We start from the raw sequence: 15,978 nt of genomic DNA, 5'->3' as shown, positions 1-15,978 counted from the left end.
GCACAGCAGTGATAGAGGTGGAGATGTGCCTACTCACATTTGGCAGCTCTTCTTGCCCGTTTTTTGCAGTCAAACAAAAAAATCTTATATACTGGAAGTGTTTTAGTACCTGTGTATTGCAGGAAACTCCTGTTAATGTTACCTGAGAAAGGTAACTGAAAAAGCAGGATGGAAGTGGCATTACTGACGTAACAGAATTAAAGAGGTTTGTAGTGACTCACTAAATACTCACACAGCAACAATAAACTCACTTTGAACTCACCAAGAGTTCTGCTGTGCAATCTAATAGCCTGCAGCTTAGCAGGAAAAACCACCTCTCCAAATGGCCCGGGGCTGGAGTTTTCTTGCTTTGCTTTTTTTGTCAGTTGAATACATTGCACAACTTCTACACCAGAACACGAACTTCAAGTTTTTTTCATAAGCAAGTGGATTACAGCAATAATACTGAGACTCTCCATGCCATATTCAGGCATGGATACAATATTGTCAGGCAGGGTAAGGGGCTTTAATTGGGAATACTCAACCCAGGCAGTGGTTCTATTTTGTGGGACTGACAAACACTGCTCATTTTCCTTGGATCTATTCCTGCTGTGACAGATAACTGCAAACTGTGAGCCAAGCCTGGAGAAACTTTAGTTTCTGTGCTGTTCAGGGTGAACACCAGAGGCGCTGGCAAAGTCAAAGCCACGGCGAGGATTTTCCTGCCATAAGCAGATTCTCCATAAAATTTAAATATCATGTTAGCCTTGTGATCTCCTACACTTCTAGACTTCCTGTGTCAAAGTTCAGACCTACACACTGCACCTGTACCACCCTGAGAGCTCTGGGTGTTTCTGCTCCAGAAAGAAGAGACGCCTGAAGTTTAGCACAGGAAGAACTTGCTTTAGCTGTGGAATAACACACCATCCACTGGAGTGAGCTTGGCCCCTTCCACCAAAGAGCTGGAAATGCAGATTAAGCAGCCTAAGAGAGCAATTTTACAGTATCCAATTTGAAAGCAAGATCATTATAAAATTAGTGCTATCACAGACTAAAACACGCCTGCAAGTGATCTTTCCTTCAGCAGGACACTGGGAAACATGAGCAAAAGTACTGGAGACAGACTGAATGGTCAATAAAACATGGAAGATTTCTATTTTCATGGCTTGCCAATGGCAAGTCCTCACACAACATCGTAGCTGGGGGATGCATGAGATCAGGAATGGAATGAGATTGTACTTTCACCCCTAAAACAGAATTAGAGAGCAGTTAATCCCCACTTGGAACAAAACAGTGGTCCAAGGCCAGAACTTGTACTGCAGCTCCACAATGATGCTCTGTGCACTTCTGAAGGCTAAAAGAAAGACTGGGTAATACCCTGGGTGAACACTGCTGCAGAAAACATTCTGTGAACACCACAGGCCTGAAGCCATCGATTTTTGAGTTTGGAAAGGTTTCTCACTGTCAGTTGTGACTGCTTGTGACTAAGAAGGAACAAAGATCCCTTGAAATATCACTTAAAACTCATGTTTTACCCCACATATTCCCCTGCCAACACCGTTCCCATCACCATTATTTCACAGGCTCACCTCAGGAGATAAAATGCACCCAAGGTGAAGCTGTGCCTGGCTGGGGAGGGTGGCCCTGTGGAGAAGCTGTGGCCAGCACAGCTCCTTGGGCACAGCCCCATGGCTCAGTAAGGCCAGCCAGGGCTCTTCTCTCAGCAGGACCTCATGGACCACACAAATCCATCTCCTCTCAGCCTTTCTGGGCCCACAGCAGCAGCTTTTCCAGCTAAGAGGTGTCAATCTCAACAAAACTACACCAGCAGGGAGAGAGTCAGGTCTGTGCTCTGAAGGTACAGGGCCAAGTTTTAGTCAGCAATCTAAAATCAGCATTTCCTCAGAGACTTCTGCAGCAGCAAGATCAGGCTGAGCCCTCACACAGACAAGATGTTTTCCCTCTTCAACTTTCAACATCAGAGAACGGCGCTGTCCGCAGATTACAGTAATAAGGAACCCCCACCTAAAACATCGCAATTAATTAGAACGGAACACACAGCAAATATCCTCCCCAAATCCCGAGACACTCATCATTTAACACTTTGAATTCTAACAGTTCAGACTGAAATGAGACCCTCCATCTTCCACTTCACATCCAATAAGAAATATAACTCTCTCACACGCAGAGTCCTAACAGGTATGAATCATCTCCTTCCCATCTACTGACGAGAATTTATCCAGAGTGAGAGTGAAACCTCCATCATTCTTACATGTCAAGCTGCTGTAAAAATCTCTGCTATTATAAAAGCAGAGGAAAAAACCCAGCACAATGGCAGATAATCCCAACTGATTACTGTAGAAAAGTGACATTTACACATGCCCTTTTTCTATGTAAAAGGTCAAGCTGATGCACCAAAATGCTTCATCTACAGGAAATTCACCCCCAGCCATCTCCAGAAAAGGTGATACAGCTCTCAGGTGTACCACAGTCACAAAAAACAGCCATAAATTAAATTAAGGGAATTCCAGTTCGTTGTTCTAGATCTCACCAGGTTTGTTTTTCCCTCTCAGGAAATCTAATCCCACATGATTTCAGTAGAAACAAGTAGCAGGGAGAGAACCCTTTTGAAAAACAACACAGCAAGATTCTGCCCTAAACCCCTCGTGGAATATGTTTCTAATGCCACATCCAAACTCACACTCCCCCACAAGAAGAAGAAAACACTTTTGTAGGAAGGGGGAAAATTAGGTCCTGTACTTGGCTGCCTTCCTCCCCCTCGGTGGCTTTCACTGTCAGAGAAGCATCTTTTTTGCATTCTAAAATTAACCCTGTGATATGATGCTGAAGCCTGCACAATGCAGCTCAGAAGAGGAACCAGTAAGCAACTCTTATTATTATGGACAACTCACTGACAGCTATCCAGCCTGCTTGGAAAAGAAAACAGTCTTCTAAAAGGATATTTTGGTTTCAGGTTTCCTTGAAACACTCCTCCAGTGTGCTGAGCAGGCAAGGAAGAAGCTGCCAAGGCAAGAGCCCCATAAACCAAGGACTCCATAATCCCCAGCACAATCCTGATTTTTTGCTGCAGGAATGCAGCATTTCCCATGGTGCTGAGTATCTCAGCCCTGACCTTGAAAGCTGGATCAAACTGTTCAGTGACAGTGATGGCTTTTGTTCTGTGAACACATCTCCCAGGGATGATGCCAGCGCACTTTCACAGTGCCCAGCAATCTGGGGCACGACAGCCCTGAACTGGAATCAACAGGAGGCAGGTGTGGAGCTCCACATCAGCTCTGGAATGCCCAACACTTGTCACCCTGACAGCCTCAACCTGCATTTCAGTCTCAAAAGATAAAAATATTGTAAATTAAGTAATTGGATCTGGGCAAAGCGAACTTAGCAGTTTCTGGCCAGCTGAAGCACAGCATTTGTGCAGTGGAATTATTAATCCTTTCTAGGAGCATTAGCACAAATAAAGGCTTGCAATATTCACATGATTGCATGCACAATCGAACGTGAAGAAACGCCTGCTGCTCTCAGCCAAGCTTTGCAGAGTCCCCTGCAATGCCTGAGCAAGGGAAGCTGTTAACAAAGGCTTTGTGCATTGCTGCTGGGGATGGGCACTCTGTGAAACAGAGCTATGAGAATTAATGGCCAAACTCACGGGGAGAGACTGAAGAAGAGCAAGGCAACGAGATACTGTGTGCGAGCCTGGGAAAGGTTCCATATTGCTCAGGCACATACTTGTCCACAACCATGGAGAAAAATTAAGTACATTATTTATCATCTCCTTCTAGAAAAGGGTGCCCCAGGATTTCTCCCCTGCTCTGCACTCACTCTCTTTGAAGTGCCATGCACAATCAGAGACCCTGCAGTCAAGAACTGGACAGATATGATTCTTTTCAGCACCTGTCAATGCAACTCCTTAATCCTAATTTAACTTCAGGGATCAACACGCACTGGCACCTTGGGCAAATACATATAACACATTATTTTATAAAAAAATAGGACAGATTTCTGTGTTAAAAGAGCTCTTGTGAAAAGGGGGAACAGAAATCATGCAGCAAAGAGCCTGAAGTAAAGCAATTTCAACACACCAATGTGATCCTGGCAGAGATTGGTCCAGAGGTTCCCTTTGAAACTCTTTATTTATCACCTGCCAAAGAGCAGTGCTCATATCCCTCCTAAATCATGTACCAAGCCCACCTTGTGCAAACTTCAGAGTTGCGCAATCTAAACCGTATCTTTGCTGTTTTGCACGAGAAAGGGAAGAAGGAAGAGAGTGGCAGCAGTAAAATAAACAACAGCAAATTAAAGTCCCTCTTGGGAGTTATCTTGGTTATCTTGGTTCCTTCCAGAAAATGATACGTTACTAATAATTTACGGAGGAGCGGGTGCACAGGTGATAAGTTACTTTGTGCTCATGTAACAGCGAGGTGAGGGCAGGAGGTGAAGGAGACACACACACAGAACAGAAAGAGCCTCTCTAGCAAACAAGAAGTCTGTCGTGTGCAGTCTCACAACAGGCCCTTTTGGCCAGCTGAAGAAGTGGCTGCAGTGATGTCTGTCTGAACGCAGGCTATGCTTCAGGATATGTTGGAATGTACAAAAACAAAGTTCTGTTTGGAACACAAAATTATTGTGCTTCTCCTCAAACACCTCTATTTTCTGTGTCTCTGATACTAAATACAGCAAGTTTAGACATCTGAAGTATTTCTTGCATTAAATGCTTGACCCAACACTAGAATTTTGAAATAATCCATTGTCTCAACACTGGAGGTTTTTCTGACTATTTTACAAACTGTATATGACAAAAGCTAAATCCTTGAGCAGTGCTTAATCCAACAAACACAATCTGCGTAAAACGACGTGATAATGGACGTGAAAAACAACAAACTGGGGTCTTTCTTCATGAGTCACTAACATCCACAATGAGTTGCTGAATCACTCTGCAGCCTTGGGCAGAGGGTAACTTCCCCAAGCATGGATTTCATGTCCCTCAGATAACGTTTAGCCCACTTGGATGGGGAAGATTCATAGAAAGCCGAACTGCTAAGCAGCCACGGGGTGACAAATGTGTAAGGAGCGTAACACAACCACACAAACAAGAATAGAAGCACTGAGTTACAGAGGCAGGAGGTGTATTTCTTGGCCTATATCAGTCAGCACTGACATTTGCTATCAAAGAAACTGGGCCATTTCTCTGTTTATGAGTAGCTCTCTAGATGCAAGAGTGATTCGGGATGAAAAGTCTACAGGAACAGTTGTACGTTTACATCTGAAATTCTTATTCTCAGTGCAAGAATATTCACTACTCCTGCTGTAGCTGATTTTTATGGTCTTAACTACTCCCTGGATCAAACAGAGTAGTATCATATCTGGATGGAATCCATCCAGTAAATCCAGCAGGGTTTACTGACATACAATCACTACTCAACAGCAAGCCAAGCAGCTGGTATCTATCGCAGGAGACTGGAGCAACACATTTGGAGAGATGCCCACAATGTTACTCACCTACATCAACAAAAACAGAAGAAGCCTGAAAAGCTACCAAAGAAATTAATCACATTAGCTTTATACATGGAAAGCATAGACAGACAGAAAATTTCAGCTGGGAAATGCACAGCAGGACAAAGACTTGGGATCAAAGGAAAGTTTTAATTCACCCCTTGAAATGAAGCAAAGTATCACCTCAGTGTACATCACACTACACATTACACGTCAAGGAAGGCAGCATGAAAAAAGGTATGAAACAAGGCCAGTTAAAATAAAATACAAAGTTAAAACCTGGAACTGGAGCAGTTATCTAAATGAGGGACGTAGTACAGTTAAGAGTTTACTGTCAGTTGTACAAACCAGTTTTTTCAACAATTATTTTAATTGATAAATCTATGCAGTATCTACCTATAAAGGAAAACAAGTCTACAATAATGTAACATTTCAAATTTAACCAAAATCAAGAGAGAACTTTCTACCTATTACAATGAATTTTAAACACACACTTTTACCCCTTTCACTAATTTGCAAGTAGAAGAAATCACGCCCACAGAATCTACAGAAACAAAGCCAGAACTCAAGAAAAAGATAAAGAAACTTACAGCAGGCAAAATTCTCACTCAGGATGGACAAGATTCTGCAGCACTAATGAATTCGGTTTTAAATACTATATCTATCTTTAAAAATAAAAAGTAATCACAACAGCACAGAGAGCAGCTGCCAAAAAGAGCCCTTCTGGTTCTGAAAGTACAGGACTGTGCTCCTGCTGCCATGGAAACTGAGGCCTCACTGCTCTGGTCCTGGTACAGTGCCACACATGCTCTCAGGCATTTAATAAATACTAATAATGCATTTAATAATATGAAAGTATCAGAAACAGAACGTCTAGGGAAAAAAAATTGGCAATAAAACTCCCTTTACGTGGCTGCAGCCCAAAGGCTTGTAAGCCTTGCTCCAAGGCAGCCATAAATCCTGCTCTCTCGTAGTTCCTAACACTTGCTCTTGACATTCAGTCTGAGGTTAGACTGACTGCCAGGCCTTAGCTTAGGCTGAAAATAACCAGGAAACCTGGAGGGAAAACTGAAAGCCTTCCACCTGTCCAACAGGTGCCTCTGCAAGGAGCAGTTGTGTGTGTTGGGCACTGACCTGGGAGGCAGGAGACCTCATTTCTCTCCTTGGCTGGGCTCACTCATCTACAGCTGAGTCGCTCTGGAGCACAAGAGGCTAACACCATTTATTCACCTCTTCCTGAGGAGAAGGGCACAGGGCTGCCAGATCTGCCACAGCTCTGGGAAGAAAAGTCATGGGCATTGCCAGGAACAGAAACACAGTGTACCAGGGCATCATTACTATGGCAAGAAACAGGATATCTCACCCTGAGAGCCCATCAGTGACAGAGCTCACAACCCTGCTTTAAAAATCTTCTGGCTCCTTGAAGGTTAAAATCTGCCTTTGGAAAGTGTTTCAATGTGCAAGGGTTTAGTTTTATTTTGCAACTGGCTTACAATAATACTGTAACTTCGAAAGTCTAATCAGGTTTTTATCACTTGCATTTCAGACCGAAATTTTTCACAGAGCAGAAAATCTGCATTAATTTTATCACAGGGCCTTTTACCCTTTTCCGTTCCCTTGTGGGTATCTAAATATTAATAATTTTAATGGAAAATAGAGGGTTATAAAAACTACACTCAGCTCTTCCAACACTTCCTGCACATGCACCATAAAATAGTGAGGATTTCCCCTTGGCTGGAAGTAGCTGTCTGCACTGGGAGCAGACACCAGGGCAGGCAGACTCCTTTTCTGTCAAGAACATGCACAAAACAATCAGCAACCCAAATCTTCGCCTCCATCACCCAAATTCAACTTACTGATTTCTTTTCCTGGGCAAAGGAAAAAAAGAAAGAACAACTGACATCTTAGAGTATCTATCTTATAAGGCAGACACGGAAAAGTGTAGTGACACAGAAGAGCAGAACTGAGCAACAGCATGCTTTGGGAACATCTTTGAAACTACCAGGGAAAAGCTGCAGGAAAATGGGAAAGCTGTAGAGAGGAAAAGGGCACCAGTGGACCAGGAGAACTTAATGCTACATCATTTCTACCACAAATGCATCCCTAACACAACACCAAAGACATGGTAGATTTGTCAGCGAATTCAAAAAGCTGATGGCATGGAAAACGCCAGCAGAAACAAAAGCTGGGTGTCTGCTGTATTAGAAACAGCTGAGGGAATCAATAGTGGTTAAGATATTTTCAGGTGTAACAGAGTATTTAATGGTCCTTTAGGTGGACAATGGAGTAAAGAAAACCTACTATTTTTAGCACTGGCAATCTCTTAGTGTAGGTGTATCAGATAAATGTGTTCACCAGCACATTACACTTCGTTTCTCTGGTTTCATAACTGCAATTTGGATAAACTTCTGAACATTTTCTGATTAATATTAAATTATCTTAAGTATCTCCCACTCTTAACATCAATCAATTAGAAATCACATCTCTAACCTGTGCTAAGCCTGGGTCTGGAACACTGCAGACACAAGAGAACTGGTCTGCATCGACTTTTAATAGAATCACAGAACGGTTTGGGTTGGAAGGGACCTTAAAGACCATTAGTTTCAAACCCCCTGCCATGGGCAGGGACACCTTTCATTAGACCAGGTTGCTCAGAGCCCCATCCAACCTGGCCTTGAACACTGCCAGGGATGGAGCAGCCACAGCTTCTTTATCTTTATACGTTAAAATGCTCCGGATGAAGTTTACCTACCTTGGCTCAAAATGTAGACTATGCTTGTACCCTCTGAAATGACAGCTCTGAGCTCTCTGATAAACAAACCAAGTCATGTTGGTTTTAACTTTCCTAAATTCCCTCTTGAACTCAATAATTATATTCACACTTCCCATTCTCCTTGACCTCAGGAAAGCTTTTCAGCTCACAGCTCGTTCCTGTAACTGTATCTAGAGCAACTCTTGTGCCTTCTTGCTATAGCACAGCAACACTGCACAAAACCAAGTTCACTTCCCTCTGCAACCATCACGTCCCCAGTGGCTCTCCCACATACCCCAGTTCTCTCTTCTGCCTTTTCAGTGGTCCCATCTCAGTTCTCTCTTTCTTTCCCAGATCATCAGCAGGAGTGATAGAAAATCATCACCTTCTAGAAAGCAGTCTGCACCTGGACTGCTTAATAAATAAAACTGCATAAATAAAACTCCTCAAGAAAATGTGCCCAGAAATTGGGAAATGGAGAAGGGCATGTGCTTAAAACTCAATTTTCTACATAAATGTTGCAGCAGGTTGCACTAACAGGGAAAATAATCCAGACAGAAAAACATGCAAGTTAGGTTTTTCAGAGCAGACAACAAGAATATAATGAAAGATTAAGATAAATGAATAAAAACATTCACCCATGAACACAAGAAATCAGTAAACTGCTTTTGAGGCTAAGCTGGACATGACCCCAGTGCAGACCAGGACAGGCAAGCATCAGCCACACAAAAAGCAAACAAGTCCTGCCTCTCAAACCAGTCTTCCTAGCACTTTGAGCTTTGGGATAAGCACGCAAGCTGGCCACACAACACAGTGAAACTACCACTGACACGTGCACATGCCAAGGAACCCTAAAACTCCACGTGGTGACGTGCACAAACATCCTCAGAGTGGCAGGCAGCAATCACCCAGCACGCAGGAGACTGACTCAACACAAAACAGAAAGAAAAACTGAAGCAACACGTAACAGAGGACCAGAAGTTATAGAAGAGATGTGGCATTGTGAGTGCCTCCTGTGTCACTTGGTCGTGCTCCAAAACATGCAAGCCTGGCACACCATAACACTCCTGTGCTTCAAAGCCACCCAGACCGTACTTAACTCTGCACAGGAGCCAGAAGTTCGTTTTCAAATGGGCTTTTTGATATGTTTTTACTCCCAAATTCCAGCTCTAGTGAAACCTAAGCTGAAAAGTACAGAGACCATGAGGCTGCCTCTGGGGCTTCCACACAGGAGCAGGAGTCAAACTCTGCAGACTCCGTGTCCAAAGCCAGTGGGACAACAGGAGTCCTCCTCCTTCCTCCCAGCTGCAAAGGAAATGTGTCTCAGCTGCACAGCCACCTACTGCGGCCACAAGGCAGGCAAGGGTGAGGTAGGCGAGGTTTGCTGATGCCACATGGCTACCCTGCATTCTGGACACGTGGGAATAGCTTTTGAGACAGGAACTCCCTTCTGACTGCATCTCATACCTGAGCCAGCCTCAACCTGCCTCAACCCTGTCTATAAAATATCTCTGTGAGCAGTCCTCACCAGCAAGCAACACCACAGAAAGGATACCAGTGCAAAGGTGGAAAATGGAGCTTTAAACAAGAAATAGTAATTCTGCATTTGGCTGTGTCCCCCTGCAGGCAGGTATTCCAAAGCTGAAATGATCCTGCAGCTCGTGTTTCTTTTTTAGGAAACTGGTTAAGCTACAGACTGCTTTTTGCAGCTATACTCTGCCACATTTAGTGTTTATTCAACAGTGAAACATTTGTAGAGGTCTTCCAGTCTCTTTCACCCACACTCAGGTCTGGGTTAAGATAATATGAACCATACTTACATCATAACAATAAAATCAAACACAACTATCAATATAAGAGCTCCTATTTTGCGTCAAATACGTTGTGTCTGGCTGCTGTTTGCAAGGTCTTCCTCGTTTCCTGCTGGCTACAATGGCAAGCAGGAATAAACTTGTAAAGCTGGGGAAAAAGCCTCCAAGAGCCACTCCCCCTATGGAGCAGCGCTCTAGGATTTTCCACTCTGGGTGCAGCAGCACCCTGGACACACAGCACACGGATCCCTAGCCTGACCTGGCTTTGCTGCCTTTCCTGAGGGAGATACAGAAAAAAAGTCACTATCCCACATTCTGAGTACCTCAGATAGAATGCTTTTGCTAAAACACTGTGCCTCAGAAAATGGACATTTTCCCACTATAAAAGTAGCTTTGATGTTTTATAAAGTTGCTGGGATGACTGCATCTGCAGGCGTTGTCTGAAATAGGTTATCTTTCCAGCATTTCCAGAGAGGAACACGTATCACAGGGAAGGACTAAAATGCATCTACAGAAATCACGTTCAGAACTGCCCTAGAGCCCTATCCTCGTGATATGGACCACATTTAATGAAGATCATGGCACTGTAAGCTGTGGCTGGGATTTTGTCTTTTTCAGGCCTACATAGACTGGACTCAGCCCAAGCAAAACCTTTTCCGTAGAGCAGAACAAATAGTTTTAGGACAGGTTTAAAATCTGCAATACGTACCCAAGATTCCTAATTCCAGAGTTTACAACTTGATTTCTCCAGCAATCCAAACAATATAACTTCCACTGTTTTTCTCTCTGGAGTTTAGTTTCCTTTCCATAGACAGATTTTAAGGAACATCTCTACTCCCTTTTTATTTTCCTTTTGTCAGAATGGTATAACTTTCTGAAAACATGGCAGCAAAAAGGCATCTTCATATTTAGGCAATCTGTTTACTGCTTTATTTTTATATATTCCTACAATGCACACAAATTTCTGTCTCCTCTCCTGTTAACACTTCACAAGTCATGTGCCTTCACACACATGAGCACCATCTCCTCCATTCCTGGCAGCCTCCTTGGTTCTTTTCCCAGAAACCCTGTCCTGGATAAACTTCACACACCTTAAAAACCAGTGCTGACTCCAGGTCCAGTGTCTGCTGTATTAACTCACACATCAGTCCTGTGGTAGGTAAGCTGAACTAGCAGCTACAACAGAAAAGGATTACTCAGTGGAAAGCAAATGCCAAGGATGCAGTACAGTTTGATTACTGAAACATTCTCCTTAGGATCCAAAACATTATGCCAGCACATCTTGGGAGCAGGGAGGATGAGGAGAAATGGGGACAGACAGTGGACACAACACAAAGGGGACACAAATAAAAAACAAAGATTCAGCCTTGTGCAAATTTCTTGTAGGAAGCCCATGGAGTCCTGCCAAAAAAAAGCAACTCTTTCCAACTATTTAAGATACTCTTGGTTACAAAATTTTCCAATGTATTAGACCACCTACCAGAAGGAATTGGTTTGATAAACCAATTCTTCACACAGATAAAGACCATCTTGTCTCTTCAAAAAGGGAGAATATACACAAGCAGCAATGAGCTATTACAAATACATTATCAGCTCTGGGAAAAAGAATCATTAAGTAATTACAGAGGTTATCAGGGTCCTTATCAGTACTCACTGCCTGCAGTCTACCTGCATATTCATTTCCCTCTCCATCACCACTCTGCCATGCTCAGTTTTCCTGAATAGTTTCTTCTATTGCAAATGTTCATACAATAATTTTAAAATAAATATCTGTTTATTACAGCAGTGATAACAGAGGCGGTATCTAGAAAATGAAAACACGGAACGTATTTTTTCACCCAGTGAGTAGGACTCCAAACATTCCATATGCCGAAAAGCAGCACGCACTTTCAAAATAAAACAGTGTTCAGAACAATTTAAGTGACAAAAATGTGCATGACAAATGTAATTTTTGTCTTTCAGCCTGCTTGAAGCAGCAACTGCAAAGTCTCTCTATATGTGAAATAAATTACCAGTCCATGAGCAATTTCTGTAGTCTGATCAATAATGAATGCCAAATTCAGATTAAAGTGAAGAACATATTTTTACCACCCCCAATCCCAACAACTATAAAACGCCTCAGAAATCAACCCAAATCAGATGCAATAAGCATTCTAACACAGCACAATTCACACTGAGCTGATGTTCAACAGCACGTTGTTCTACACTCTCTCTCTTCTGACACAATGCTCAGAGGGTTAATCATAAGGAAAAGGAGAAAATAAAAAAGCAGCCCAGATACTGAACCACTCACTCATGCAGGGCAAGAGCTCAGGACACAAACCTACTCTTCCATGTTGAATGCAGGGTCCAGAATTTGCTCAAGATGCTCCTCCAGCCACAATCCCAACCTCTGAAAAGCAGCTCCAAAAGCACTGCCCACAGGTCACCTGCAGGTCACCAAGCCTTTGTAGCACAGTGCACAGAGGTTTTAAACAGAAGGCTTTAAGAACACCATTATATACCTGTTCAGAGATTCCCAGTGCTTCCCCAGATTAGTGTCTCTCCGGGGAAACACAGGCACTTCTGAGAAAACATTCCCAGTTATGGCTACACAAGAGTCCATGGTAGTTCTCAGTCACCCCCGGCTTCCCCAAGTCTTTTGCAATTTGAAACATTCTGTATCTAAGCTGCTTCTAAATAGTGCCATTATAATTCCTGTAAAATCCATTTCTATACCTCAATTAATGCTCCTTACTCCCCAGACCATTCAAAAATCATACTTAAAGCCAATCAAGTCCTCTGAATAAAAACAGCAACCAGAAAGAAATGTCATGGGGTGTTCACAGGGAATGTCTTGTTATAATTTAAGAGTTTGGGAATCCTGCTCTCCTTAAACTAATCTACTTAGGACTCACTCTGAATATGACCTGACACAGACTGACAGGTGAAGATGTTAATAGGAAAATCACATATGGAAAAACACATAACCAGTGACCTTTCTCTTCACAGTGATATATATTCACTGGGTCTATAAGCTTTGAAGAGTTCATTCACTGAATGCACATTCAGCGCCTTTTATTCTATGAGATAATTCAAGAGATGTGGTACTTGCTACAGTGTTTGCAACTTTAATATCAAAATTAAAGATACTTCTCTTTAAGATTTAGGCTCTGTAAACTTCTTTTACAGATGCTTCTTATACTCCATGGCTGAGACAAATTCTCCCAGGCCATCAGAAGCTGTAAGCAAACTAACAGCCAACTTACAACAGCACAACCCTTCAGAGTACCCAGATTTTATGGGCTTCCACTGATATGCACCACAGGGCCACGCCACAGAAGGAACGAGTGCCTTTTTCTCAGGATTGGAAGTATATTTCTTGCTCTCTCTTCCCTTACAGCATGAGGGAATTAGTGTTACATGTCTGACACTGCCAAGCCAAGAGCGCTACTTGTTAATCTGCCGTCTCACCATGACTGCACACATATTTAAACACAAGACTCACACCCACCCCACACCTCGCAGGATGATTATGAGCAAGCAACATTTCACATGAGCACCTGCCGGTGGCCCTAAGCACGGCCCTTCTCGCTGTTTAACATCTCTCCCGACTGCCCCGGGGACACGAACGGCGCTGTTCCTTTTAGGCGCTCTGAGCACAGACGCTGCTGGCGGCGATGGGACCGGCACAGGGAGGGCAGGGAGCTGCCGGAGTCGCGCTCAGCGCGGCGCTCCGGGTGTCCGGACCGTGCGGTGCCGGGCCGTGCCGTGCCGTGCGGTGCCGAGCCGGACCGTGCCGTGCGGTGCCGAGCCGTGCCGTGCCGTGCCGAGCCGAGCCGAGCCGGACCGTGCCGAGCCGAGCCGAGCCGGACCGTGCGGTGCCGAGCCGTGCCGTGCCGGGCCGTGCCGTGCGGTGCCGGGCCGGGCCGTGCGGTGCCGGGCCGGGCCGTGCGGTGCCGGGCCGGGCCGTGCGGTGCCGGGCCGTGCGGTGCCGGGCCGGGCCGTGCGGTGCCGGGCCGTGCGGTGCCGGGCCGTGCCGTGCGGTGCCGGGCCGGGCCGTGCGGTGCCGGGCCGGGCCGTGCGGTGCCGGGCCGGGCCGTGCGGTGCCGGGCCGTGCGGTGCCGGGCCGTGCCGTGCGGTGCCGGGCCGTGCCGTGCGGTGCCGGGCCGGACCGGGCAGTACCGGCAGCGAGGAGCCGCTGCCCCGCGGCGCCGCGTCACGGATCTGCTGCTCCCGGCAGCCAATGGGCACCGCGGCCCGGGACGGCGCGACTTCATTCATTCATTCATAAAAAAGAGGCGCAGCGCAGCTGGGAAGCGCGCCCTTCCCGGCCCCCCGCCCCGCCGCGCGGAGCGCGGATACTCACGGCAATCCGCCTCGTCGCTGTTATCCGAGCAGTCGTCGTCCTCGTCGCATTTCCAGATGGCGGGGATGCACCGCTCGTTCCGGCACTGGAACTGGTTCTCCTCGCACTCCTTGACGGCGCCTGCGAGACACGGGGCCGCGCCTGGGTCAGCGGGGCGCGCTCCCACGGCCGGGCGCCGGGGACATCCCGGGGCCGCCTCGCCGCCCGCGGGCAGCCCGGCTGGGGATGGGGGCTGCGCCTGGGCTCGCCGGGGGACAGCGGCTCGGTGCGGGGCTGGGGCTGGGCTCGCCGGGACACAGCGGCCGGGAGAGACGCGCCTCCGCGGGAGCACGGCGGCGATGCCGAAGCTGCTTTGTGCAGGGATAAAAGGGGCCATTCCCGTGCTTCCCTGCATTGTTTTAAAGGCGGAGGGATAAGGAGCCTGGAAATAGAAGATGGTTAAACCCGAAATACGACAGACAAAGAAAAATTATAAAGCGCAGCGCTGCTGGGACCTCCTGCGCATCCGTTACCGGGGCAAAACGCACCGACACCTGGGGACGCGGAACGGGCACCGGCGCCGTCCCGGGAAAAGGGACCTGACCCAACTAAAGTTGAGGGCGGGGGGAGAACGGAGCAAATCTGCTTTGCAGACTCGGTGCCGCGCCGCTCTGACGAGGCACAAATCCCCTCTGAAAGGGATTAAAGGTGGCAGCTCCTGTCACCAGCTCTGGGGCTGCATTCGCCCCGCAGGTCGCAAGCCCCGAGCGCGCCCGCAGCCCTCCGCAGGTCCCAAAGCCGGGCAGGGCAGCGGGGCGAGCGGGGCCCCGCGGCCGCACACCCCGCGGTGCCCGTGCCCGCAGGACGCTCGCCTCCTCCCCGGCAGCGCCGAGGCCGGGGCATCCCGGCGCCGGGGGAGAGCAGCCGAGCCGCGCCGGACCCACCTTTGCCGAGGTGCAGCTTGAGCAGCAGCAGCTGGAGGAGCAGCAGCCGGGCGAGCGCTGGCCGGCACATGGTGCTCGCTCCCTCCCTCGGTGGCAGCGCGCCGTGTGCGGGGTGCGCGCAGCCGGCGCGCCGCTCGCTGCCCGCCCCGTGCCGACTGCGGCCGGCGCCGCCCCCGCCCCGCCGCGCCGCCGCCGTGACGCGCCCCGCTGGGCGGGCCCCGCTCGGCCCGGCCCCGCTCGGCTCGGCTCGGCCCCGCTCGGCCCGGCCCCGCTCGGCCCCGCTCGGCTCGGCCCGGCCCCGCTCGGCCCCGCTCGGCCCGGCCGGCATCCCGCCTCCCGCCGGACAGCCGCGGGGACACACCTGCGGGGACACACCTGCGGGGACACACCTGCGGGGACACACCTGCGGGGACACACCTGCGGGACGCGGCGGCCCCCGGCGGGATGCGCGCCCCGGGCCGGGCTGCTCAGCGCGGAGCTGTCGCTTGGGAAGGCGGCCCGGGCCCTGCCGGACCTGAGCGGGTCAGGCCCTCGGGTCCTGAGCCTCCCTCGCTGGGCCCGGCTACAGTGACAGCCTCATTCGTGATCTTAATTTTATTAGGCCAATTAAATACACGGACTCCTTTAAATGGCCTCAAGTCACAAATTGTGTGC

At 47.6% G+C, this 15,978-nt stretch overlaps 1 protein-coding gene across 1 annotated transcript in view; it reads right to left on the bottom strand.

The window, feature by feature from the left end:
* LRP8 (LDL receptor related protein 8) overlaps positions 1-15,407 on the bottom strand; it is a 168,641-nt gene extending 153,234 nt beyond the window's left edge. Inside the window, exons 1-2 of the mRNA XM_066325462.1 lie at positions 15,325-15,407; positions 14,402-14,521 (exon numbers count right to left, since the gene is read on the bottom strand). Coding sequence (XP_066181559.1) covers positions 14,402-14,521; positions 15,325-15,394 — 190 coding nt within the window. The 5' untranslated portion in view covers positions 15,395-15,407. The remainder of the gene's footprint in view (positions 1-14,401; positions 14,522-15,324) is intronic.
* Between the last annotated feature and the right edge of the window lie 571 nt (positions 15,408-15,978).

This window comes from Sylvia atricapilla, chromosome 9, assembly GCF_009819655.1.
Source record: "Sylvia atricapilla isolate bSylAtr1 chromosome 9, bSylAtr1.pri, whole genome shotgun sequence".
NCBI classification, from domain to species: domain Eukaryota; kingdom Metazoa; phylum Chordata; class Aves; order Passeriformes; family Sylviidae; genus Sylvia; species Sylvia atricapilla.
The sequence above is the reverse complement of the archived record's forward strand: the minus strand, read 5'-3'. Positions and strand labels throughout refer to the sequence as shown.